The sequence below is a fragment of the Paramisgurnus dabryanus genome, chromosome 11 (assembly GCF_030506205.2).
Source record: "Paramisgurnus dabryanus chromosome 11, PD_genome_1.1, whole genome shotgun sequence".
In the NCBI taxonomy this organism is placed as follows: domain Eukaryota; kingdom Metazoa; phylum Chordata; class Actinopteri; order Cypriniformes; family Cobitidae; genus Paramisgurnus; species Paramisgurnus dabryanus.
The window spans coordinates 13,562,920-13,590,108 of NC_133347.1; the positions used below are offsets into that span (position 1 = coordinate 13,562,920).

Genomic DNA, 27,189 nt, shown 5'->3' on the forward strand with positions numbered 1-27,189 from the left:
GGTGAAGGTATACAGAAGTGGATTCAGGCTATCCGGCGAGACTTATAATGTGTCGTTTTAGTTAACAGTTCAGTAACAGTTACACTCGCTCTCTACTTACCTAGAAATTTATTGACAAATTCTTCATGGAAAAAGTTTTCCTCCATTAGTCGTGTCACATCAGCAAATGTAATATTTGGCAAATCCGTTAACGAAGTTTTGTAGACTCTTTGATCCATTTTAAACTTGCCCGGGTTTATGTTTTTCTAGTGTGTTGACGCTTGACAGGAACTCCGCTTACACGACGATTACGTATTTCCGGTTACTGTGAGAAAGGTCTATAATGGTCTTTTGGAGTGGTGATGTTTCTGATTCTGGAGCGTAAGGCATAATATATCTAACAATATGACACCTTAAGAATTGAATCAATTGTAACCGTTGTAATACAGTACTTAACTGTTACGGCATTAACTGTAACCTTTTCAACTCTTTACAGAACCCAACTGATCATCTTGCTTACTCAAGAGAAGACATGCCATATATAAAGAGAAAGAGTTTACCAAAGCATCTAAAGACTTCACCCTGCTGGATCTGATGATATAAGGGAATCAGATACACAAATTGAGACAAACTTCTAAACAGAGGCTTAATATCACCACTCAGTCGACCAGAATGCATCTAAACCAATAAACACCCCCCCCCCCCCCCAAAAAAAAAAACATTCATGAAGTCTAACGGAGAATCATTTGCGTTCAGTTTTAAATGGGCTAAATCAATAACTTTGCACTTTGAACTTGCACTTGAACAAACATGTTCCTGTTAAGGATCATTTTGTTTATTGCTGCTATATTGGCTCTGAACTTTGAACTGAGTTTCTGCACCTGTGCTCGTGCTGAATATGAGATACAAGGAGAATGTTGTCCTATGTGTGCTCCGGGTAAGTACAAACACTTCATATTTAGAAGGGTTCTGTTTACAGATGTCACAAAAATATTTGGGATGCATTGACTCTCTCTCTAAGTCAAAAGGTAAACGTTATGCTTTAAATGTGCAAAAAGTTCTCTGATACCTACATAAAAGTTTTGTGACTTTAGTGCAAAAATTATCCAGAGACAGTTTTACATGTCCATTTATAACCCTAGGATCTGTCCCAAGAATGAAATTGTCTATTATTGCCTCATCTGAAAAGGTCATGAACAATAATGTTGAGCTCTGCTCTGATTGGCAGTTTCTCAGAGCAGAGCATTTCAGTAGCTCTTTATAACTCATTACTTAACTATAATCACTAAAATGAATCAACTGTAACTCATTATAAGCTAAATATTTGATTCAGTTTATTTTAAACCCTAGTAATATTTTTCTCTTGCTGTAACATGAGTAGTCAAGTCAGCAGATACTGATCACATTCTAAATGACTAAGCAGCAACATGTGAATGTTTGCAGAATATAGTTTGAGGATATTTTTTTTTCTTCAAAGAGAGTGATTATTCATTTAACTACTACATAATAACTACATTTTTAGGAAACCATGTTTATTGGGATTGCACTGTGGATACCAGTACAACTTGTGTTCCATGTCCTGAATCATCTTATACAGACGAACCCAATGGTCTTATGAAATGCTTTACCTGCTCTATGTGTGATGCAGGTAAGTTTTTTCTCTCTATAATAAAGCCATTCAATTGTATAATGAACTGCTCTCTGATGCATTTCAGATTTAAGAATTGTTATTTTTCACAGTTATAGGACTAAGAGTAAAGAAGGCTTGCACACGCACTGCAGATACAATCTGTGAGCCACAGGAGGGATTTTACTGCACTGACCAAAATAAGCACAGCTGTACATTAGCTGAGAAACACACAAAATGTAACCCTGGGCAATATATTAAACAAACAGGTAAGTGTATTAATGCTGAAATGTGTACTACACACAAATATAACTGCAAGAGACAAACCACAAAAGCAATATATTTTTTGTATTGCTGTTAGGAATTTGGAGAATACCGAAGTATTTAAGAACAATCCAAGTAGCACTGCCAATAACATTCCTTACTAACTCATTGTCTTTATAATTAAATTTTTATATTTTACAGGAACAGCATTTACTGACACTATATGTGCTAACTGTACAGACGGCACTTACTCAAATGGCTCTTTAATGGCTTGTCAACCACATTCAAAGTGAGTTGTTACCACAGATGTAAACGTGAAATAATTGTCATTCTAATAAAAATTGAAAATTATTATATATATATATATATATATATATATATATATATATATATATATATATATATATATATATATATATATATATATATATATATATATATATATATATTTTTTTTTTTTACATATTTTCAGATGTGACATTAAGGGGCTTACAGAAATAAAAGCAGGAACAAAGTCATCCGATGTTGAATGTGAGGAATCTACTCCAGTTGCTCTTATAGTTGGAGTTGGAGTCGTTTTATGTTCTTTGATGGTTGCTGTTACAGCTTTATTATTATACTACTTCAAAGTAAGACGGAAACACCCTTACGAAAAAGAAGTTTATTGAAGTGTGCTATAAGTGTTTTTCTTTTAAACTTAAAATAAGAAAGTATACTTTCAGTTTACTTTTTATGTACTTCTCTAAAATGTACTTTAGGTACTTCTCAGAAATATACTTAAATTGTACTAAAGTATACTTGACCTATACTGACCGAAATGTCTAAGTATATTTGGCCTATACTTGTTTACTGACATATACTTAAAAGTATAAAGTAAAAATGCAACAACGAAAGCTACATCAAGAAAGCTGCAAAAAGCCATATGAATAGCCCTGGTGAAAAATAATACTTTATTGTATTTCAAGTATATTTAACTTTGCAATAGTACATTACAAATATACTTAGAGAGAAATGTACCATCTTTGAATATATTGAAAGTATGCTTACAACATATTTGCTTACAATTAAACTTTTAACATATTTCAAAATAATTATAATTTAGTATATTTTCTAAAAGTATACTTTAAAAAATATACTTGGAGTTAAAGTTCTATGCAATTTTTAAAGTATACTAATTTGAATTTATTTTAAAGTTTATTTTAGGTATACTTTATCTGTTAAAGTTATCATTATAATAATGCACTGACAGCATATTTATAAAATACATTATTTAGCATCCTTTAGAAACAGTTTTATTAAGTAAATTTTGAAAGTATATGTAGTGTACAAATGTATATTATCTTTATGGAGAATCTTTAGTGTTAGTAAACTAGTAAGTTATTAATTTTGTGCTGCAGGTATACTTGCAAGTATTCTTTTACTATACTTTTTTAGTTAACTAGTTTACTCATACTGAAAGTGTACATGCAAGTGTTCTGTTAGTGTACTCTTAGTAAACTAGTAAGTTACTAATCAGGGGCGAAAATCTCATCTAAATGTTGGGGGGGACAATAAACATAAAATTTTTCAAGAACAATTTTTGAAGGGGACACCAATAATACAGGCAAAATTGTACTTGCAAGGAAATGGGTACAGATAGAAAACGTTTCTCTTTCTCTATGAACGGACGCAAATTTAATTTTAATACATATGAATGCAGAGGTGAAAAGAGTAATACAATTTTCTACTTAAGTAATAGTAAAGTTACTTTAATAATATGTTACTTAAGTAAAAGTAAAGTTACTTTAATAATATTTTACTTAAGTAAAAGTAAAGTTACTGGTCTAAAAATCTACTCAAGTAAAAGGTCATTTTAATTTTAAGAGTTACTTTTTTACAGCGGGGAGAGGTTTCTAGTATAGTTCACAAAGGAAGGATATATACATCTCAAACTATGTTTTTAATTGTAAACATCTCTACAATTAAAGTGCAATAACAAATGTTAATAAAATAAAAAGCTTTTTATAACTAAGAAACATTTATGGAATTATTTAATGATTTTTACAGGTGAGTTATGCACTTTTGAAGCAAAAATAATATGAGGTCAGCAGCTAGTAAATACAATCATTATATGAAGGTTGTAATTGATGTATTGCTGGTAACATACATTGTTATTAAACTATATACATAAATGAACATATAATGAGATGAGTGCCATGGCTATACACTATACATCCTTTACACGTTTATTAGCTCCCAGACCTGTGTACCTGATGTCTTTCAATCTATCTCTCTCGCGCTCTCTCTCTCTCTGCAATGTCTAATGATCTGCGCATTCTCGAGGACGTTCTCAAGTTGTTTGACTTGACGCGAAGCTGCTAGACCTCGGAAGATAATGCGCATGTATTAAAAATGCATCGTGCAAATTAGCGGTTAAACACGGTCGGCAATTCTCAAACTCCGTACTCAAGAGCATGAACCCTACCTGAATGAAACAATCGCTTTGCGTCAATGGCCAGGGGTTTCTTTCGTAAGAATTGAATTGAGGGTCTGCATTAGCCTGCGCCTGTCTCGTCCCTCTCCATGGTTCTTTTTGCGAGTTCCCCCGCCCATCAATCAATCATCCGACCGTGGCGCGTCTTTATCACCTTACTTTTTTATTTATTTTTACTCAGTAACGGATATGATTTAACATGTAGCGAAGTAACCAACAATACTTTAAACATACTTAAGTAAAAGTAAAGTACAGATTTTAAAAACTACTCAAAGTAAAAGTACACAAAAAACTCAGTTACAGCAAGGTGAGTAAATGTAATTTGTTACTTTCAGCTCTGCCTCACCTCTGCATGAATGCATAAAAATGTTTTCTTGATCGTTTATCTGCTTCTGTTCTCAGAAAACGAAATATGTTCATGTTTATATGTCAAAATAGTCCAGTTTTAAAACATATGAGGATAAACTGATAAGTGATGGGAAACGTTGTATTGTATATAGCTTATTAACGCGTCGGCTCCGTACACTTCTCTACCACCGGAATGTGTGGTGGTGAGGTAAAAGGGGCGTGGGCAGTGGACCAAACCACTGTGAGGCAAGGGAGGGGGAATCCAAATATTTAAAACGTTTTTTTGTTGTTGCTCCGTTTGCATTTGTATTGTTTCACTTCTTACACAACTAGTTTAAGTATTATAAATCATTAAATTATTTTCAATACACATATTCTAATGATAATTTAGGGGGGACAACCCTCAGATAGGGGGGGTCCTGTCCCCCCCGACCCCCCCGGGATTTCCGCCCATGTTACTAATTGTGTGCTGCAGGTATACTTGCAAGTTTTCTTTTACTATACTTTTAGTTAACTAGTAGTTTACTACTCAACTTTACTTTAAGTGAACTTAACATCATACTATAAATATAAATATATTGCACTTAAAGTACAATACAATGTTCCTGTGTATTAATTTTTTTACTTGTACCTTTTAATTGTACTTTCAATTTGAAGCTAAATCTTTCGTATGCTATCAGTAAGCTAATCAAACAAAAATAATAAATTAAAAAATTATATATATATAATGGGACACTACAGTGGGACACTGTAGAAATTGTGAGTAAAAAAGGAATGGAATAATTTACAAATCTCATAAACTTATATTTTATTCACAATAGAATATAGACTATCTTTGCCCATCTTGACTTCTGAGAGACACTGCCACACTTTTTATTCCCAATCATGTTGCCAATTACGTTGCAAATTGGTCCTTTAGTTGTTCCTTATATGTACATTTAACTTTTATACTCTTATTGCTACCTGTCCCAACTTTTTGGGAATGTGTAGCTTTCATAAAATCCAAATTGAGCCAATATTTGGCATGACATTTCAAAATGTCTCACTTTCAACATTTGATATGTTATCTATATTCTATTGTGAATAAAATATAAGTTTATGAGATTTGTAATTATTCCTTTCCTTTTTTACTCACAATTTCTACAGTGTCCCAACTTTTTCTGATTTGAGGTTGTATATATATATATGGCTGAACCCCCTGAATATTAACTTTCGTTCTGGACTCCATTTCCCATAATCCTGCATGCCTGGACTGATTAGTCTGCCACCTGAAACTCATTGGACAGCCTATATAAACTCTATGGAAACATTCAGTCAGTGCAAAGTCTTGATTTGTACCAGCTGTCATTGCTGAGCGGTTTGCCTGCCTGCCTGCCTGCCTGCTTGCTTATCTATCTGTATTTATTCATCTTGATCTGTTTTACCTGGTTTATGAGTACTGTATGTTTGTTGCCTGCCCTGACCCTTTTGGCTGTTTCATGACTACGAGATTTGCCTGCCTTACATTGCTGTGTTTGCTGTTGTTTGACCTTGCCTGTTGGAATATGAGTGTGTTTAATAAAAACCTGCAGATGGATCCTCAGTGTCAAAGTGCTTTGTTACACAAGCAGTATACAATAAGTAACCTACTAGTTTACTAAGAGTACACTAACAGAACACTTGCATTTACACTTTCAGTATATGACTAGTAAACTACTAGTTAACTAAAAGTATATTAAAAGAACACTTGAAAGTATACCTGCAGCACACAATAAGTAACCTACTAGTTTACTAAGAGTACACTAACAGAACATTTGCATTTACACTTTCAGTATATGACTAGTAAACTACTAGTTAACTGAAAGTATATTAAAAGAACACTTGGAAGTATACCTGCAGCACACAATAAGTAACCTACTAGTTTACTAAGAGTACACTAACAGAACATTTGCATGCACACTTGAAGTATAAGTCTAGAAAACTACTAGTATACTCATGAGTTCACTTGCAGTACAAATGAAGAACTAATTGTGCACTAGTTGTACACTTAAAGTTGACTACTCTTACACTTATAGTACACTTTGAAGTATACTTCTATATACTAAAAGTGGGCCAATTTAGTCCCATGCGGTATTCAAGCAGTACACTTACAAGTATACTACAAGAACATAAATGTTAGTACACTTACTACATAAAGTATACTTAAAACTATACTCCAACATTACTTAAGTGTACTTAATAAAATGAACTTGAAGTATACTTCTTTTTCGTAAGGGCAACTAGACAGAAGTAAGAACTAAGCTCTTAAAGTCCCCCTGTAGTCGATAAATGTATTCTTTAAAACGCTGGTTACGAATGGTTCTACGAATAGTGGAAGACTGCCAGAGGCATGAACATAGTGTAAGATCATTGGTTACGAGAACTTTCATAGAGCCATGATTACATTCGTAACCAGCATTCTTTTTCATACCTCCAGACCGCCAGAGGCGTAAACAGAGTGGAAGACTCATACCATCAAGTCATGAGGAATAATAATAATAAAGACTAAACATCTTTATTAACAAAGTGCACAGGCACAAAACAATCGACACACTACACCACACTGGGTAGCACAGCCAGGGGCGCCGCTAGCAATTTTGGGCCCTATGAAAAAATAGGGGGTCAGGCCCCCCCATACCCATTTCGTACCAAACATACAATCCAACCTACTGTAGCTATTCAAAATCTTTGTCTGTAATTTAATAATACAGAACTATTTATTTTGATATTGTTTTGACCACAGTTATCAGTATTTATAGATACCTAAAATGTCTGCAGCTAAGATAATTTATTGTGCAATGCAAATTTAATTAAAAAATACAGTACATTAAATCAAATATTCAGAGAAAATGCAACATTCTTAAAGATTAAAGATAAATGTGACCATGCCTGTGAAAACCCAGCTGAAGTATTTCTTTGTGATTTACTGTTTTCCACATAAAATCATCCTATATAATGTAAAGAACATTTGTGAAAATATAAACTTGATATCTTTAATGTTGACTGAGTAATGTCATGTCAGCGATTGAAATCATAGTGAAATTAATGCTTGAAATTAAACTGTGATGCTTTTTATCTCACAATAAGATTTGAGGCTTTAGTCTGATTTTCAGAGACAGTCTCAGTGACATACTGTATACTTGAGCTGTTACACACGAGACATTGTAACATTTAAAAATGGCGAACAACAACAATGCATCTTTTCTATGTACATTCTGCCTGAAATAAGACTGGGTCAACAATGCTTGACCAAAGCGGCGTGGTGAGCTTGAACCTGCTTACATTACGAGGCATTTTTTGGACCCAACATTCAAGAGTAGGGGGAGGCTGCAGACCTGGAGCCGGTAGATCTACGCCCCTGGCAGTTTTACGCCCCTGACAGTTTTACGCCCCTGTTGTTTCTCGTGCGTCCAGTAGGGGGAGGCTGTATATTAGTGTATGAGCCTAGTCATATATCAGAACAGCAGACCGTATGATAGCAGCAGACTTTCTTGAAGCGATACGAATTGAGGTATGTTAAATAATCTGCTAAAGTTATTGTTGTTGATTGTATTATAATGATAATGATTTATTATTTATAAATGATTGATGCGATATACTGCCATTACTTATAAGCATTGTTTCTAACACTATGCAACCTTTGCTTTATTTATTTTTTATCAGTGAGCGATAGCACTTTGATAGCAGGATAAAAAAACATTAAAATAGTGGCAAACCGAGAGTCATCTACAGGAGTCATGCTCTAAAGAAATAACCAAGTCATGGTGTTAATAAATTTTTTTGTGAACCACAATATATTGTCTCTTTCTTTTAAATGACCCTTGGAATTTTAGAAAAGTTACATTGTGTTTGTCTTCATAAAATGCTATGTAGGACATGTTTTGTAGCTGTATGATGACCTATTGTGAATTGTACAGCAGATATTTCATTTAGGATCCACATGATTACACAGTTTATATCTAATGGCCTAATGGTTAATATCTAAATGTAACTTAATATAAAATCACAACATCATATATCAGTCAGTCTCTTGTATATAAAAACAGTTTATAAGAAATATAAATAGTTAAGTGTGACGTCATCATGCGCCGCTTCCGGGTCCAATCTATTTCAAATGCCACAGGAAAACACGCTAATATACACGCGTATCATAATCCAAAACTATTTAAACCCATGATCCTTATTTTTAGCTCTAATAATAAAAACCAAGATGACCAGATATGGATTTTTTACTGTCTGTGTTCCGTAGTGTGCAGACTGCAGTGTACACTGTAAGTTTATACAATTTTCGCTTAAATGTGTAATATAAATAAATAGTGCTCATAAACGGTTGTTTAAATAGGCTAGTATCCTAGTTGTATTTCCTTCTCCCCCCACTGGACGCATGTGGAGCAACAGGGGCGCAAAACTGCCAGGGGCGTAAAACTGCCAGGGGCGTAGAACTACCGGCTCCAGGTCTGCAGCCTCCCCATATAGACATTCAATAAGAAAATTCAACTGCAGTAGCCACCGTTCAACCTGAAGATGGCAGCACTCAGACGTTTTTACACCAGTATTGAAACACTTTATATCCAAATGTCAAAAAACTTACTAAAATCAATGAACAGCACTAATAAAACCCCATTCTTACAGATCATTAACGAAAAAAAGTTGGTTTAGGGTTGAGTTATTATTTAAGAAAACAGCTATACTGTTATTAAATGAGACTGTTTTTTAATCAACGGGGCTCTAAAATGAAATGAATGACAACTATAGCAGATTACGACATAGATTTCCATTGATTTCTTAACCCTGTTGCAAGTTGAGAAGCTTTAATATACATAATTTGACTAGTTTAGCCTTAGTTGCATTTCAGTTTTATCACAACCAACTCGATTTAAGACTGCATAAAAATCCTTTCTTTGTGTGGCATGACGAGGGGGTTGGGGGATAGCTTTATGACGAAAGCAAAGATTTTTCATAAAACTCCGACTACGCCACCCCGGGAATTACACCCGGGGAAATAATCCTTACACCCAAAAGGCGGTAAGGCGCACAAGTTCGTTCCTCAGTAAAAGTGAGCAGGAGCCGTGGGTATAATACAAAAATATTCATTTATTGTACAATATTCAGGATTCACTTTAATAAGGTAAAAGGATGGTTTAAACAGACATGTTGATGTTGCTCAAAACAGGTCTCCAGCTGTCACACTTTAACAATAAAGACACAAAACATTACATATCACATTAATCACAAAACAGAATTATACAAAAAAACAACACCACGTACAACATTATATAAAATGCCCTCACTGCTAAAATGCAATGACCGGCAACAAATCAAATACACAAACAAATAAACACAGTACCAACCTACAGGGCTGAGGCTACCCACCGGAGTGATCACTGGCGCAAGTTATCCACAAGCACAATTTCACACCACACGGTGAACTCAAAGCACACACTTATACACTTCAAAAATGTGTAACACGGTAAACGTTGAAACGTTACCACCACCACCACAAGATCCATCCACCCGTGGGAACCTCAGCTCCTAAAAGTATAAACAATATACAAATATTCAGACAAAAATGATATACAAATAAAGAAAAGAAACAAAAGGGGTAAACGGCAAGGGAAGCTACACTGCGCGAACGCCACAGTCCATTTGTCAACTCCAAATGCACCGGACACTCCTTCACTCGGATCTTAAAATTCAACCCTGAAACTTAGGAACCAGACAGTGTAAAGTCCAGCATACAGCGGGGAGGATGAAGTCGGTGTTACAGCGATGCTACTCAGCAGCACAAGAATCAAACACTCACGAGGAACAGGACGTAGAACAAAAGGGAGAACCCTAAAGTAAACAAATACGATATTAAAAACTGATTGCAACATCATGCACAAACATTGACTTCATGCTGGACACTTACCGAATAGTGGTATCACCCCAGACAAATTACAGTTTTACGGCGTAGTTTAACCCACAGCAGATCAACCAGCAGCCAACTGAGGTTACACAGTCATGTACCACTACACGTAGAAAGGCACCAGCACGCTGGACAAACGACACACTAAATCCAACAAAAACTAGTTTAAATACCATACACAAATTAAAACTATGAACAGCAGCACATTAACAAAGCTCACCTGTCGCTATCGTTACAAACACCCTGGGGAAACACAGGACATGACGTATTCCAAGGAGCAGCCAATCAGCACTTAAAAAGGGACTGCCCCTTCCTGATAGGTTATATCAGCTGTCAATCACAGCTCACCTAATCCTGCTACATTTGCATATTGCGTTACAAAACAAAACAGTGTGTAACCGATCACATTTCTAGTTTATGTTAATTAGCTTATACGGGCTACGTTAATTTAAACAGCTTATAAGGGCTGACTTCGCGTTAGAATCATAACACAAAACAGGGAACGTAAATCCCCTTGTGTTTTTTTAAACTGGGGTGAACAGAGCGAAGACTTTACAGTGGAAAGAATGCATTGTATTGCTACAGCGTCACATTGTGTAAACTGCATTTATAGTAAGGAAGTGCACATATGCAGATATCATAGGAAATAGCAGTAAATACACACACCTTGTTCTCTTCTGAAGTTCACGCGCACTGTGAGATTGTGGATTGAAGACGGCGCTAAAACGCAGAGTAAAGACGGGGCCGAGCTAAGAGGGCTCAGCTTAAGGGGGTTGCGTGTGCGGCACAGTCCTTGGCTGGGGCCCTCAAAAGTTCATGGGCCCTTAGAATCGTCCTAACTTTTCCCCCCTTTACGGCGCCCCTGAGCACAGCAGAAGAAACAGGTGGGAGCGAGACCACTTTCAGTCTGTAAAAACATGAGAAAGTGCACGCTGAAGACCAAGTCGCCGCGTAGCAAATATCTGCGATAAAGACCCCTTTCAATGCGGCCCAAGAAGTTGCAACGCGTAGGTTTACCAGCAGCACCATAAGCGCAGCCTCAGAGACCCAGTGGACCAGTCTTTGTTTAGACAGGTTTGTGCCCTTTGGACATGCCCTAAAGCGGACGAATAACTGATCTGTCGTGCGCCACTTAGCCGTCACATCAACACAGCTTCGCAAGACGCATGCCGGGCATAACACCCGGCGAGGGCTGTCTGTAGTCCGAAACGCTGCCAGGGACAACGGCAATGGCAGGGTTAGGCAAAAAGGCAGGGTTAGGCCACAGGGTGACCTGTTCATTGTCAGGGCCACACCTCATACACTGAGTACTTACAGAGAGGGCATGGAGTTCACCAACCCTTTGTGCGGAAGTGATGGCCAGTAGGAATCCGGTTTTAATAGAGAGCCACTTGATCTCAGCCTGCTCTAGTGGTTCAAAAGGTGGTGAGCACAACCCCTCCAGAACAACATTCAGGTCCCATGGGGCAAAGTCCACTCGAACACGAGAAACCCGTCAGTACAATCTCGAAGTGCTTAAACGTCAGAATAACTGCCTGTAGCTTCAGAATGTTGATATGGCACTTTCGTAGGTACGGTTTCCACAGACCGTTCACCCACTGATGTTGCCATATGCCCCCCCCCCCGAGAGGGAGGCGTCCGTCGTTATCACCTCTCTGCTTGATGGGGGAGGCCCCATTTGCACACCCAACTGGAGAAAATCGTCATGCCACCAACAGGTGACGGAAAGGAGACAGCTCCTTGAGACCCGTACAAGGGTTCGCCGATTGCGAACTGCAGACAGGCGAAGTGCAATTAGCCACCGCTGAAAGGGTACACAAGTGAAGTAGACCCAGTTTTAAAAAAACAAATGTAAGGCATTCTGTGCCCCATGAGGACATCTCGTAGCGCGCGATGAATCACTTCTCTCCTGACATCGGTGAGGGAGGCACGCATTGTTCATGAGTCCAGGTGCATACACTGTAAAATTCCAAACTGGCTTACCTGTTCGACAACTCAGCCGAAGTGACAGTAAAATCCGACAGTAATGTTTAACATGTGAGGGGACCCTGGAAACCAACAGGTACCAAATCCAATATTAATGCAACCAATCTTGCAACAACTAAGTGGGGAGCAATTGCCAAGCCCAGGTAAGCTGCACAGTAGAACGAAGTTCTCACCAAGTGAGAATGAAAAAGAGAAAGATCATGACGTTGTGATATGCTTCATATTAGACTATTAGACATCATGAGGTCATGAGAAGACAACTAATTAATAAGTTCTTGTAGCCAATGTGCAAGCATATTTCCACTCTGTTTACGCCTCTGGCGGTCTGAAGGTATGAAATAGAAGTCATTTTGAATTTTGATCATCAGAATGACTTTTAAACCAACCTGATCTCATGAATTTCCGTGGCATAGTCACAGATTTTTTTGCTAATTTTTCCGTGGCATTCTCATGGATCTCCGCATATTTCCGTGACCCTGCCACGTACTTTTCTTTTCCGTGGCATTCTCACAGATTGGTTACTCAACTGTTTTGTCCTATTTTCTTACCATTGTCGCTTCAGTTTAGGGTTAGATTTACATAAAATGACATCCCTACCCAAACCCAACTCTAACCCCAATGCCAGGCGACAATTGATTAAAGTTTAGAAATTATAAAAGAATACATCAGAAAAAAAAGTATAAACCAATACTTAAAGTGAAATATTAACGCAAACACCAAATCTAACCCTAAACCGAAACGACAATGGTTTGAAAATAGGAAAAAGCAGTTGAGTAACCAATCCGTGAGAATACCACAGTAAAGGAAGTCTGTGGCAGTGCCACGGAAATATGCAGAGATCCGTGAGAAATTAGAATGCCATAGAAAAATGAGCAAAAAATTCCGTGACTATCCCACGGAACTTTGTGAGATCATGTTGCTTAAACATGCTTTCCTTGAAGTGAAAAAAAATGTCTTAATGCCTTAAAATTGCTTGAATATGTTTACCATCTTAGACTACCTGATCCAGTCAGTTAACACATTGATGTGATTAGTTAAAACATGCTTGTCACAGCAGATTTTGGGGGCAGTTTCAAAACTACAGTTTTAAGATAAAGATCTTCAGCAATAGTGTTGTTTTGATAAATTTGCACATGGTTTGTCAGAAAGCATTTACATTTAAACAAATATATAACACCACATAGACATGCAAACAACATTAACCCTTGTGGGTTGTTCAAATTCACTTTCGGGATGTTCGTGTACAAAAACGGCCACTAAATTAAACGGCTGTAAAAATGTATCGGATACATTTTTTCTATTTTTTCATAAATCTCTTATTCAACCTCAGAACTGATTAAAACTACCAAATGTTTACAAAATTTCCATGATTTTAACTCTTATTTGCCAAGTTCATAAGTTGTGTCACTGATTTGGGGAAAAAAACACACACAAATTGACAGATTTTCAATATAAAAAGTGATTGTGGACTGGATTTTTTTAACCTTTCTCAGTCTAGGGCATGCCAAGGATTGGTAAAAACATTGGCTTTAAAGCATTTTTAGTTTTTGTGCAGCATCAGTTTTAATTTTTTTTCTCCCTAATTAGTTGTTTGTGGGTTTTTTTGCCCCATTGACTTCCATTATAATTACATTTTTTGATGGCAAAGCAATGACACATTATCATGCATTCTTGATTGTTGCCTTTTTTTCTTTTGCTAAGAGGTAAAATAAAGCAATAAGCCCCAAGAAGCAGTGGGTTACCAGTGCATTTTATAACAGCTAAGGGCGTTGTTAGGCACGATGTTTAGTCCCAGCTAAGGGGGACTAAAACCCCCTTAGCTGTTATAAAATGCACTGTAACACCACTGCTGCCTTATAAAACGGTTACTTCATATGCAAAGCAGAATTTCATAAAATGAAACACAAATAAGTTGTAATTATATTAGTACAAATATTTCTCTTCCGTGTGGCCGAAACAGCGCAGTTCTCAAGCAACACAGATACCGCAAAGACACAATGAAAATATGATTTAAGACTCTGGTGTTTATTTTTATAAATCAACATTCATATAACTTATACATTAACATTTATATTGTGCAACTGTTTTTTTTAAGTTGCCACCCAGTTTTAGTTTAATGCCTTACAGAATAATTATCTTCTTTGAATAAACATAAAATATCAAATGAAAGAACAGACCATCCGCTTAAAAAACCCTGTTTCATCCTACCTTCATTTGTTCTCTTATCACCTCTCAAATTTTCAGCTAAAAGCTGAGATAATTCCATAATATGAATAACTTTGAATAACTTTAGTAAGAGATCGGATTCAGAGCCTGATCAAAACTTACACAGTAGCCGTTTCTCAAAACCAAGTACGCCGAACTCGGACTTGTGTCCTTCGTAGTTCGAACTTGTAAGTTCAGACTCGGAAGAACGAACTCCTGACGCGAAATGCATTCTGGGAAACTTCGCTGTCATAAGTCCACACAAGTCTCCTCTGATGCATCCTCGATAAAATGGGCGGATCAAGAACACATCCGGGGATTTTATGTGAACTTGGGCTTGATGCGAACTTTGAATTGGAACAGTACTTGGGCCGCGACTGATGACGTTTCACAAGTCCACAAGAACACAAGTACAGACAAGAACGCATATTGAGAAACGGTCAGTGTTTTTAGTGTTGAGTGAATGCATCAGTGTTTAAGTTGGGTAAGATCGCCACCCAGTGGATAGCAGAAATATGATTTTGAGGTAGAAACTCCTCAGGGAACGTTTTCTCTTTGTTGACGAGATGACTCAACAATATTTATTGACATTTATTTGGATATTGCCATTAATTGTGCAAATATAGACAAATTAAAAATATGATTAAAGACTGCGGGGTTTATTTTCATAAATCAGTACGCAGCAACAGTGGCGCAGTGATAATTATGTAATGCGGTCTGCCTCAGATTTATGAACATTTATTATGAACCAAAATGCAAAAACAACTTCAAATAAATTGAACAATGAAGCAATAGTAGAGGATGGATGGAGAACTAAACAATCAAACTAACTTTTAGTGTGTAAGTGTGCACGTGTGTGTGCGTTTAGTCTTTCCAGCAGGACTTGCAGCATATTACTTGGTGCTCTCTGCAAGTGTGTTCACCACAACAGATGCAAGCGCTGACTGTTCTTTTTTTGTTCTGTGCACCACTGTGCACCACTCTTTATTCCTGAGCTGCTGTTGCCTGCTGGTGTCTGTGGCTTTGTGTCTAGAGCAGGGATGGGCAACTGGCGGCCCGAGGGCCGCACACGGCCCAGGGTAAATTTATTAAATAACGTGACCAGCAGGAAGATCGCACACATCTCAATTCTCACAACTGCGTTCTGTGTTCTCGCGTCCTTCTGAGTTCGTTCTTCCAAGGTCACCTGGCAAGACCAGTCTCCACGAGAATGCATGTCCGTTCTTTGCGTTCTTAGAATTGAGAAACAGCCCGAATGTACCCTCAAAATCAGAGTGCATTGTGGGTAAAAAGTAGTGAATGAATGTAGGGAATGAAGTTGTTCACTCAGGTTTCGGACACCACTACAAAATGGCCGACACCCAATATAGTGCACTATATAGTGGATAGGGAGCGGTTTTCAGACACAGCTATAGATAAACAGAGGCTGTTTCTCAACTCCAAGAACGCAATTGACTTGGTCTTGCAAGGCGACCTCGGAAGAACGAACTCAGAACGCACCTGTGAGAATTGAGATGTGTGCGATCTTCCTCCTAGTCACGTGACCTTCCCAGATTTCAGCGGGCAAGTCTGAATTCGATGCATCCTCGATATCAAGAACTCATCCGGGTATTTTCATGCGTCCTCTGTACTTGTGTTCTTGAGAATTGGAATTGAACTTTGACTATTAATGATGACGTAGAGCGAGGACACAAGGACGCAAGATCGCTGAAGAACGCATATTGAGAAACAGCCAGAGTTGTGCCACCGGAAGTCCAGAAGCTCGGCTGTCACGTGATTCACGGAGACTTCAGTTAGTTCCTAGAAGCCCATAGTGAGCCATTGAAATACATTGAGTTAGAGGCAAAGAGCTGTGATTTTTCTTAATTTACAGTCAAGAAACACATTTTTTTTTACAATATTTATATATCACATCAAAATGTGAATGTAGTATTGTTATGTAGTTATATAAACAATGTTTTTTGACAAATTAAATCCACCAATATAGGAACATTTGCATGGTCATCTGCTGGTATGTGGCTTGTTAACATGTTTTACCCTGCCTTTAGCCACTTTAAAATGCATCACACTGTACTAATGTACAACCCCAAATCAGAAAAAGTTGGGACACTGTAGAAATTGTGAGTAAAAAAGGAATGGAATAATTTACAAATCTCATACACTTATATTTTACTTACAATAGAATATAGATAACATATCAAATGTAGAAAGTGCGACATTTTGATATGTCATGCCAAATATTGGCTCATTTTGGATTTCATGAGAGCTACACATTCCAAAAAAGTTGGGACAGGTAGCAATAAGAGGCCGAAAAATGTAAATGTTGATATAAAGGAACAGCTGGAGGAGGACCAATGTTTAGGAATAGGAATGTTGTCCTATTCTTGTCCAATACAGACTTCTAGTTGCTCAACTGTCTTAGGTCTTCTTTGTTTCATCTTCCTCTTTATGATACGCCAAATATTTTCTTTGGGTGACAGATTTGGACTGCAGGCTGGCCATTTCAGTACTCAGATCCTTCTTCTACGCAGTCTTGATGTTGTAATTGATGCAGTATGTGGTCTGGCATTGTCATGTTGGAAAATGCAAGGTCTTCCCTGAAAGAGACAACCTCTGAATGGAAGCATATGTTGCTCTAAAACTTGGATAAACCTTTCAGCATTGATGGTGCCTTTCCAGATGTGTAAGCTGGCCATGCCACATGCACTCATGCAACCCCAAACCATCAGAGATGCAGGTTTCTGAAATGAGCGCTAATAACAACTTGGGATGTCCTTGTCCAGAGAAAACACCTGTGCTGCTGGATCATGTTTAGATATGGCTTCTTTTTTGACCTATAGAGTTTTAGCTGGCAACAGCAAATGACACGGTGGATTGTGTTCACCGACAGTGTTTTCAGGAAGTATTCCAGAGCCCATGTTATGATTTCCATTACAGTAGCATTCCTGTATGTGATGCTGTGCCGTCTAAGGGCCCGAAGTTCACGGGCATCAAGTATGGTTTTCCAGCCTTGACCCTTATGTACAGAGATTGTTCCACATTCTCTGAATCTTTGGATGATATTATGCACTGTAGATGATGATAACCTCAAACTCTTTGCAATTTATCTCTGAGAAACTCAGAAAACTATTTTTCGACACAGCATTTGGGGAATTCGTGATTCTCTGCCCATCTTGACTTCTGACAGACACTGCCACTCTGACAGGCTTTTTTATACCCAATCATGTTGCCAATTGACCTTATAAGTTGCAAATTAGTCCTTTAGCTGTTCCTTATATGTATATTTAAATTTTCTGGCCTCTTCTTGCTACCTGTCCCAACTTTTTTGGGAATGTGTAGCTCTCATGAAATCCAAAATGAGCCAATATTTGGCATGACATTTCAAAATGTCTCACTTTCAACATTTGATATGTTATTTATATTCTATTGTAAATAAAATATAAGTTTATGAGATTAGTAAATTATTCCAATCCTTTTTACTCACAATTTCTACAGTGTCCCAACTTTTTCTGATTTGGGGTTGTAAGTTTATAATGTTATGCTTGTTTATAATGTACAAAGTGAATGTGCTGTGAATGTAACTCGTACTGGTTTAACTTAAAATATACTAAGCACAACATTAAAAAAGACTTACAAAGCACTTTATTATAATTTATTACACATTTATTATAAATGATAATAATATTTCTGGCTTAGTGTAGTTTTCTTTTTGTTGTTAATATAAACATCTGATGGGAAATAACATCATCATCACTTTAAATGATTACTAATCTCTTAACTATGTAAGTATACATTTGACAAGTTATTAATAAATTAATTTATTTTATTTATTAACCAGCAAAACCACAGTGTCAAAAACACTCCACCCATACGTTTGATGCATAAATATGCTCTTTATACCACCATCACTTTATTTAATAGCCTCTTTAATTACACAATATTTACAATAATGGATGAATCTGCATTAAGAAAACGAAATGTACCAATAAAAGGCTGTTCGTGGTTTGTTGTGTGTTGCTAAAGTTATCCACAGCTTGTCCTCGCCTGACCCGTTTTCTACTAACAGCCCCTAAATGTACTAATTAAATGAGAAATAATGCACTACAAACACACTGATGCATAAAGTCATTCGATTCACATGTATTGCTAACATACAATCTTATTTGTCAAGCATATTAAGTCTTAAAACTTGTATTAAAGGGATAGTTCACCCAAAAATGAAAATTCTGTCATCATTTACTCACTCTCATGTTGTTACAAACCCACATAAATTTCTTTGTTCTGATGAATACAAAGGAAGATATTTTGAGAAATGTTTGTAACTGAACCATTCGTGGACCCCATTCACTTCCATAGTAGGAAAAAATAATACTATGGAAGTAAATGGGGTCCACAAACGGTTTGGTTGCAAACATTTCTCAAAATATCTTCTTTGTATTCATCAGAACAAAGAAATGTATGTGGGTTTGTAACATGAGAGTGAGTAAATGATGACAGAATTTTCATTTTTGGGTGAACTATCCCTTTAAGTTCAACACATTAAATCTTTCTAATGCAACTCTATTGAGCTGACTGTGACTTCGGGGAACTCTGGAGAGACTCCGGCTGTTTCTCAATATGGGTTCTTCAGCGATCTTGCGTCCTTGTGTCCTCGCTCTACGTCATCATTAACAGTCGAAGTTCAATTCCAATTCTCAAGAACACAAGTACAGAGGATGCATGAAAATACCCGGATGAGTTCTTGATATCGAGGATGCATCGAGTGCAGACTTGCGCGCTGAAATCTGGGGAGGTCACCTGACCAGCAGGAAGATCGCACACATCTCAATTCTCACAGGTGCGTTCTGTGTTCTCGCGACCTTCTGAGTTCATTCTTCCGAGGTCGCCAGGCAAGACCAGTCTCCACGAGAACACAAGTCCGTTCTTTGTGTTCTTGGAATTGAGAAAACAGTCTCCGTGGTCCGCCATTGCTGTAAAAAAAAACTTTCCATTGGAGTGAAGGGACTTGACGTAACTCTCTCCTTCTATGGCTCTGCCACTAGGGGGCGACCAAAGAGCAACTAACAGCTTAACTTTTCAACTTCTCCAGGATGTATGAGGTCTGAAAACCATTATAAAAGATCACCCACTAAATCTATGGCATGCATATTGGGACATATCAGACACTTTTACAAAATACAAAACAAGTAGGTGTTATTATGAGACACACGGCAGGCATCCAAAAGAACAGATGGCTACAAGACTAAGAATTGGACATACTGGATTAAATAAGTCATTGCACAGAATAGGGAAGCATCCTACTGGATTCTGTGACTATTGTAAAGCTCAAGACACTGTAGAACACATTCTGATACACTGTAAGAAATATGAGGAGGCTAGAAGGAAGTTGGAAAATCAAGTTGGACAACAAAACATGACAACAGAGTATTTATTGGGAAAATCAACTTATACAAGTCTAGACTATGTAATTACATTCCTAAAAACTACTGGGTTAATTGAGAGACTATAATAGTTTTTTTTTCTTTCTTTCTTTTTTCTTTTTATTTATTTATTTATTTTATTTAATCTGCTGCTCCAGTCCAGTAGGTGGCGGTAATGCACCTTTATTATGCTGGTTTGCCAACCGCCAATAAAACCGACGATTTATGAGGTCAAAGGTACAACCTACAATCGTTCAACTTCTTTCCCAGGGGGGCAGGAGCCGTTTCTCAATGTCAAGGAAGGATCCTCGGAAGCCAGAATTTCGAGGATGCTACGTCATCGACGTCCGTCGAAGGACTGTTCCAATGTCGAGGATCCTCAAAATTTCAGCCAAGGACTGAGTCCTTCGTTCGAGAAATATCCCATATACAGGAAAGGATGCATATGCATATCCTTCGCGCTCTTCACGCGCTGAAATCACCCACAATCCTATGCGCGCAGCACCGAAAGCACACCTTTCAATCACGCAATGACGCAATGACGTGCACTTGCTAGCCTGTTCCATTTAACGTCTTCGCCGAATGCTTAAGAGGAGCCTCGCCTAGCCTCTGAAGGAAGTGACTTGTAAGGACTAGTCCTGCCAAGGAAGTATCCTTGACATTGAGAAACAGCTAGGGTTTCATATTTTATTGAAGCAGCCCTGGGCACCGCCATTAGCTAGCGGACCCCCACCTGCTCTTAGCATTCCATTGACTCCCATTCATTTTGGCGTCACTTTGACAGTGAATAACTTTACATCTGAGGCGTTTAAAGACTCAATTTGTGCAATGTGCATCAATTATTTCTAAAGAAACACAAAAATGTATAAAAGGCTCCATTACCTTGTATCTTACGTTATGGCCCAGTAGAAGCAGTTTAAGTAAAACTATGCTAACGATTGCGTCATAACCATGCGACTCTCTGTCGCACAGTAGAGAAATTACCGTATGGACAGGAGGAGAAGCGAACGTTAAATATGGCGTACTGGCGTTAAACTTTAAAATAAATAAATACTATGCAAAATGACAAAGTAATTAATCAGAATACTAAATAATACAAAATGTACTCCTGTTCACGCTCGCCGTTTCTGCAAGATTCGTTGGGTGATTCAGATTTCTCTTGGCACAGCTATTAGAAGACTTACAAGTGTCAGACAGGTTGCTCACGTCACCAAGCTCAGTTTGAGTCTGCGCAGTACGCTCGACCCCCCGGAAGTGTGAGCTTCTAATTGCCTTCACTTGTCTCCGTTGAATCCAACGGGGTCGCTGTGTCCATTTCTTTTACTGTCTATGTTCTTTCCAACTGGATGGCAGGATTAGGTTTTGCTTCTAAATAATTCCTCTTCTAGCGATCCTTTTCGGTAAGACTACGTTGTTTTTTAGTCTGTTTATTTCACCACTGCGAGATGATTGAAGCGTTTAGGAAAAGACCATAATCTGTTCCTCAAAAATTTGTAGGACTATCAATATGACTCCTCTGGTAAATGTTTATGTGGCAGTTTTCCAGACAGGGTTTAGATTAGGCCAGTACTAGGCCTTGGTTATATTAGGACATTTAAATAGTTTCTAGAATAGTACATTACACATAATCATTGCATTTTTAGATCAAACAGGGCCAGTGATATATTTTAAGATATGTCAGCACAAGTTGTTTTCAGTTAAGACTGCCCGAACTGGCATTTTATAGGTATGTGACAAAATGACGTAATACGCACGAGCGCTTTGTTCCCACGGCTGTGTTCCCAGCAGGTATTCAGCGCCAGACGCGTTGGTGACTTAGGAAATCTGTCATATCTTTGCTTTGTGAATACCTCTAAAGCCCATATACTAGTGACATAAATTACTTCCTCACGTTGATTCTCACGTTCGAATTTCCAAGATCGCTGTCGTAAGAAGAAAGTTATAAGCAAAGCAAAATTTCTCTCGTGTTTGGCATTGAAATCCTCTATGAAGGCGAGTATTTTTTTGTTTTAAACCAAATACTTTTGATAGAATATACATTTAACTTGAATTAGGTGAAGTTTGGGATTGATTGTAACATTCGCATGTGCTTTTTTAAGATCCGCAAGTGACGTTGTTGTCAAAAGCAGAATCGCCCATTCAATCATATTGGCTTCCAAAACTTCTCCGTTTTCATCAATCCGTAATCAGTAATCATACAGAACGAAGGATTAGAATCTCTAGATTACATTATTGGCATGATTTTTTCAAACGTATAAATAAATACATGCATGCATTTATTGATTTATTAATGATAAATAACATAATCATCAATTAATGTATTAATAATATCTGACCATTTAAATTGCTCGCCAGCATTATTAGTCAATTAAGAAATATTAAAGAAACAATGAAATGTTTCTTTAATATATAAAAATATAGCTTTTATTTGAGAGGGCTTTGATTTCATATGGAAAGATATGCGTGGATTGATGCTCTCGGTTTCATTAATTAGTGGTTAATCAAAAATAATAACATTTTTATATATATATCTTTTAAAAAGATGTCATCGTAATATTGTTGGGCTTTTAATTACCTACAATGTGGTGTTTGAATTATGCAAATAGACCAAGAAATGAGGAAGTTATGATATTTTAAAGTGTTTGGTCAAGCGGAAGAGGTCACAGTTTTTCATAGTTTTACCGTTTTAATTGGGTACAAAAATGCCCCCTAATTTTTGAGTTAAAAAATTCCATAACTTTCTTAATAATTATCCGATTTTAATAATTTAAAAACCATGTTAAAGTTCTTTTTATTATCTATCATATGGTTATAATTATATATGAATTTTCTAGTATTTATATTTTTTGTCACATACCTACATTTTAGTCTAGGACTACAATGCTTAACGGCTATTTTGAGCCCAGCTCTTAACTTTGATAAGAGAATACTTTACATTCTAATGGACATTATTATTTCAACCATCCTATATTATTTAGTAATATTAACATCGCAATTAATAACGCACTTGTAATATTAATACAAATTTGATAGATGTAAAGATTTTAGTTAGTTTCTTTTTTATTTAGGTATTGTTTTTGTGACTTAAATTCCATACACCCTTCCTGTAGAGTGCTTTGTCATAACAAGCTTAACTGTTTTAGTTTCAGTTTTAAGTAAATCTACAATTAAACATATATCGGGGACATTCCAGAGAAAGTGAAAGTATTTAGCTGAGTGACAGAGCAATAAACATTATAAGTCCTACAAATAATAGAATCCTGTTAAGATCTCCTCTAGGAGATTGGTCTATCAAACAGTCTAACTTGAGGAATGGTCTTTCTTTGTTATTCACACCAATAAGTTTCTATAGGCCATATATCTGTATGTGGCATTTGTTTCACACCTTCACTGCAGGCACATATGTTGATTACATCAGGGCACAATTGCAATAAACACATCAGACGTTGATTATACTTTCATTAACCAAGATAGTGGGTGGGCTTAATGCTGTAAACATATTACTGAACAAATTCCCGCAAATATTAATGAATCCTTAACTGTCTTGATTATTTTTGTCTCTGTGGCTTTGCATACTTTCAACTTGCAGTTTAATACTTTAATCATTTAAATTTGATCTTTGAACCATGGCAATAAAATCATAAACTTGATAATAAGCATAATATGGAGGCTTGAAATGAGAAATAATGCTAACTAATGGGTTTGCAGATTGTGCTGCCTTAATAATGGCCTTTTGGAGTGGTGATGTTTCTGATTCTGGAGCGTAAGGCATAATATATGTAACAATATTGACATCTTAAGAATTTAATTTAATCAATTGTAACCGTTGTAATACAGTACTTAACTGTTACGGCATTAACTGTAACCTTTTCAACTCTTTACAGAACCCAACTGATCATCTTGCTTACTCAAGAGAAGACATGCCATATATAAAGAGAAAGAGTTTACCAAAGCATCTAAAGACTTCACCCTGCTAGATCTGATGATATAAGGGAATCAGATACACAAATTGAGACAAACTTCTAAACAGAGGCTTAATATCACCACTCAGTCGACCAGAATGCATCTAAACCAATAAACAAAAAAAAATTCATGAAGTCTAACGGAGAATCATTTGCGCTCAGTTTTAAATGGACTAAACATTAACTTTTCACTTTAAACGAACATGTTCCTGTTAAGGATCATTTTGTTTATTGCTGCTATATTGGCTCTGAACTTAAAACTGAGTTTCTGCACCTGTGCTCGTGCTGATTATGAGATACATGGAGAATGTTGTCCTATGTGTGCTCCTGGTAAGTACAAACACTGTCATATTTTGGAGGGTTCTCTTCACAGATGTCACAAAAATATTTGGGATGCATTAACTATTTCTAAGTCATGAGGCAAACATTATGCTTTAAAGTGCAAAAATGATCCAGAGACAGTTTTACATGTCCATTTACAACCCTAGGATTTTTCCCAAGAATAAAATGGTCCATTATTGCCTTATTTGAAAGGGTCATCAATAATATTGTTGAGCTCTGCTCTGATTGCCTGTTTTTTTTAGAGCTGTGTGTGTGTGTGTGTGTGTGTGTGTGTGTGTGTGTGTGTGTGTGTGTGTGTGTGTGTGTGTGTGTGTGTGTGTGTGTGTGTGTGTGTGTGTGTGTTTGTAAAGATACTTTAGTTTAAGCTTCATCAGACAAAGATACAGATTAGAAGTTTGTGTTTTTTCAGTATTGACCTGCAAAACATAACTGTAATGTCAATAGTAGAATTTCAGTCTAAACGCTGTTTTACAGCGGCCTTTTGCGTGTACAAGATAAGAAGGCGGAAACAATAGTGTTTGAGGCTCACGATATGTCATTACCATGTACATAACTCTTATTATTCATCTATGCCTAGGTAAATACAGTTTTACATTCAACGGCACCTTTAAATTACAAGAATCAGACCAGAATGAAACCATTTAAAATCATTTTACTCTTTATAACTTATTACTTTACTATAATCACTAAAATAAATAAACTGTAACTCATTATAAGCTAAATATTTGATTCAGTTTATTTTGAACCCTAGCAATATTTTTCTCTTGCTGTAACATGAGTAGTCAAGTCAGCAGATACTGATCACATTCTAGAAATGACTAAGCAGCAACATGTGAATGTTTGCATAACATAGTTTGAGGATATATTTTTATCTTCAAAGAGGGTGATTATACATATAACTTCTATATAATATATACATTTTTAGGAAACTTTGTTTATTGGCGTTGCTCTGTGGATACCAGTACAACTTGTGTTCCATGTCCTGAATCATCTTATACAGACGAGCCCAATGGTCTTATGAAATGCTTTACCTGCTCTATGTGTGATGCAGGTAAGTTTTTTCTCTCTATAATAAAGCCATTCAATTGTATAATGAACTGCTCTCTGATGCATGACTTTTCAGATTTAAGAAGTGTTATTTTTCATAGTTAAAGGACTAAGAGTAAAGAAGGCTTGCACACGCACTGCAGATACAATCTGTGAGCCACAGGAGGGATTTTACTGCACTAAACAAAATAAGCACAGCTGTACATTAGCTGAGAAACACACAAAATGTAACCCTGGGCAATATATTAAACAAACAGGTGAGTGTATTAATGCTGAAATGTGTACTACACACAAATATAACTGCAAGAGACAAACCACAAAAGCAATATATTTTTCGTATTGCTGTTAGGAATTTGGAGAATACCGAAATATTTAAGAACAATCCAAGTAGCACTGCCAATAACATTCCTTACTAACTCATTGTCTTTATAATAAAAATTTTATATTTTACAGGAACAGCATTTACTGACACTATATGTGCTAACTGTACAGACGGCACTTACTCAAATGGCTCTTTAATGGCTTGTCAACCACATTCAAAGTGAGTTGTTACCACAGATGTAAACGTGAAATCATTGTCATTCTAATAAAAATTGAAAATTATTATATATATATATATATATATATATATATATATATATATATATTTTTTTTTTTTACATATTTTCAGATGTGACATTAAGGGGCTTACAGAAATAAAAGCACGAACAAAGTCATCCGATGTTGTATGTGGGGAATCTACTCCAGTTGCTCTTATAGTTGTAGTTGGAGTCGTTTTATGTCCTTTGATGGTTGCTGTTACAGCTTTATTATTATACTACTTCAAAGTAAGACGGAAACAACTAGACAGAAGTAAGAACTAAGTTCTTAAAGTCCCCCTGTAGTCGATAAATGTATTCTTTAAAACGCTGGTTACGAATGTAACCGTGGTTCTACGAATAGTAGAAGACTGCCAGAGGCATGAACAGAGTGTAAAATCTTTGCTTACGAGAACTTTTTAGAGAGCCATGATTACATTCGTAACCAGCATTCTTTTTCATACCTCCAGACCGCCAGAGGCGTAAACAGGGTGGAAGACTCATACCATCAAGTCATGAGGAATAATAATAATAAAGACTAAACATCTTTATTAACAAAGTGCACAGGCACAAAACAATCGACACACTACACCACACTGGGTAGCACAGCAGAAGAAACAGGTGGGAGCGAGACCACTTTCAGTCTGTAAAAACATGAGAAAGTGCACGCCGAAGACCAAGTCGCCGCGTAGCAAATATCTGCGATAAAGACCCCTTTCAATGCGGCCCAAGAAGTTGCAACGCGGTTTACCAGCAGCACCATAAGCGCAGCCTCAGAGACCCAGTGGACCAGTCTTTGTTTAGACAGGTTTGTGCCCTTTGGACATGCCCCAAAGCGGACGAATAACTGATCTGTCGTGCGCCACTTAGCCGTCACATCAACACAGCTTCGCAAGACGCATACCCGGCATAGCACCCGGCGAGGGCTGTCTGTAGTCCGAAACGCTGCCAGGGACAACGGCAATGGCAGGGTTAGGCAAAAAGGCAGGGTTAGGCCACAGGGTGACCTGTTCATTGTCAGGGCCACACCTC

The 27,189-nt window shown here is 37.0% G+C and overlaps 2 protein-coding genes and 1 long non-coding RNA gene across 3 annotated transcripts; 2 read left to right on the plus strand and 1 right to left on the minus strand.

Moving 5' to 3' along the window:
* Positions 1-777: 777 nt before the first annotated feature.
* Positions 778-2,931, plus strand: LOC141279791 (tumor necrosis factor receptor superfamily member 14-like). Its single transcript, XM_065246869.2, has 5 exons — positions 778-916; positions 1,502-1,627; positions 1,720-1,875; positions 2,072-2,159; positions 2,343-2,931. Exons 1-5 carry the CDS (start codon positions 790-792, stop codon positions 2,536-2,538), a joined length of 693 nt encoding a protein of 230 aa, XP_065102941.1. The 5' UTR covers positions 778-789; the 3' UTR covers positions 2,539-2,931.
* Positions 2,932-9,673: 6,742 nt separating this feature from the next.
* On the minus strand, positions 9,674-10,976 carry LOC135729327 (uncharacterized). The gene is made up of 3 exons (XR_010525672.2): positions 10,838-10,976; positions 10,621-10,761; positions 9,674-10,544 (listed from the first exon to the last, which is right to left on the minus strand). It is a non-coding gene; the product is annotated as an uncharacterized lncRNA (long non-coding RNA).
* Positions 10,977-21,567: 10,591 nt separating this feature from the next.
* Positions 21,568-26,443, plus strand: LOC135729321 (tumor necrosis factor receptor superfamily member 14-like). The gene is made up of 7 exons (XM_065246871.2): positions 21,568-21,628; positions 23,937-23,991; positions 24,113-24,520; positions 25,458-25,583; positions 25,681-25,836; positions 26,033-26,120; positions 26,250-26,443. The coding sequence occupies exons 3-7, from the start codon at positions 24,394-24,396 to the stop codon at positions 26,440-26,442; spliced, it is 690 nt and encodes a 229-aa protein (XP_065102943.1). The 5' UTR covers positions 21,568-21,628; positions 23,937-23,991; positions 24,113-24,393; the 3' UTR covers position 26,443.
* Positions 26,444-27,189: the final 746 nt, after the last annotated feature.

What these genes read in the sequence shown, in the direction of transcription:
- LOC141279791 (XM_065246869.2), top strand. Translation starts at nt 790, where the DNA reads ATGTTCCTGTTAAGGATCATTTTGTTTATTGCTGCTATATTGGCTCTG. An exon ending in TTGTCCTATGTGTGCTCCGG is followed by an intron (nt 917 to 1,501) that starts GTAAGTACAAAC and finishes CTACATTTTTAG; the next exon opens with GAAACCATGTTTATTGGGAT. An exon ending in GCTTGTCAACCACATTCAAA is followed by an intron (nt 2,160 to 2,342) that starts GTGAGTTGTTAC and finishes ACATATTTTCAG; the next exon opens with ATGTGACATTAAGGGGCTTA.
- LOC135729321 (XM_065246871.2), top strand. Translation starts at nt 24,394, where the DNA reads ATGTTCCTGTTAAGGATCATTTTGTTTATTGCTGCTATATTGGCTCTG. An exon ending in CTGCTCTATGTGTGATGCAG is followed by an intron (nt 25,584 to 25,680) that starts GTAAGTTTTTTC and finishes TATTTTTCATAG; the next exon opens with TTAAAGGACTAAGAGTAAAG. An exon ending in GCAATATATTAAACAAACAG is followed by an intron (nt 25,837 to 26,032) that starts GTGAGTGTATTA and finishes TATATTTTACAG; the next exon opens with GAACAGCATTTACTGACACT.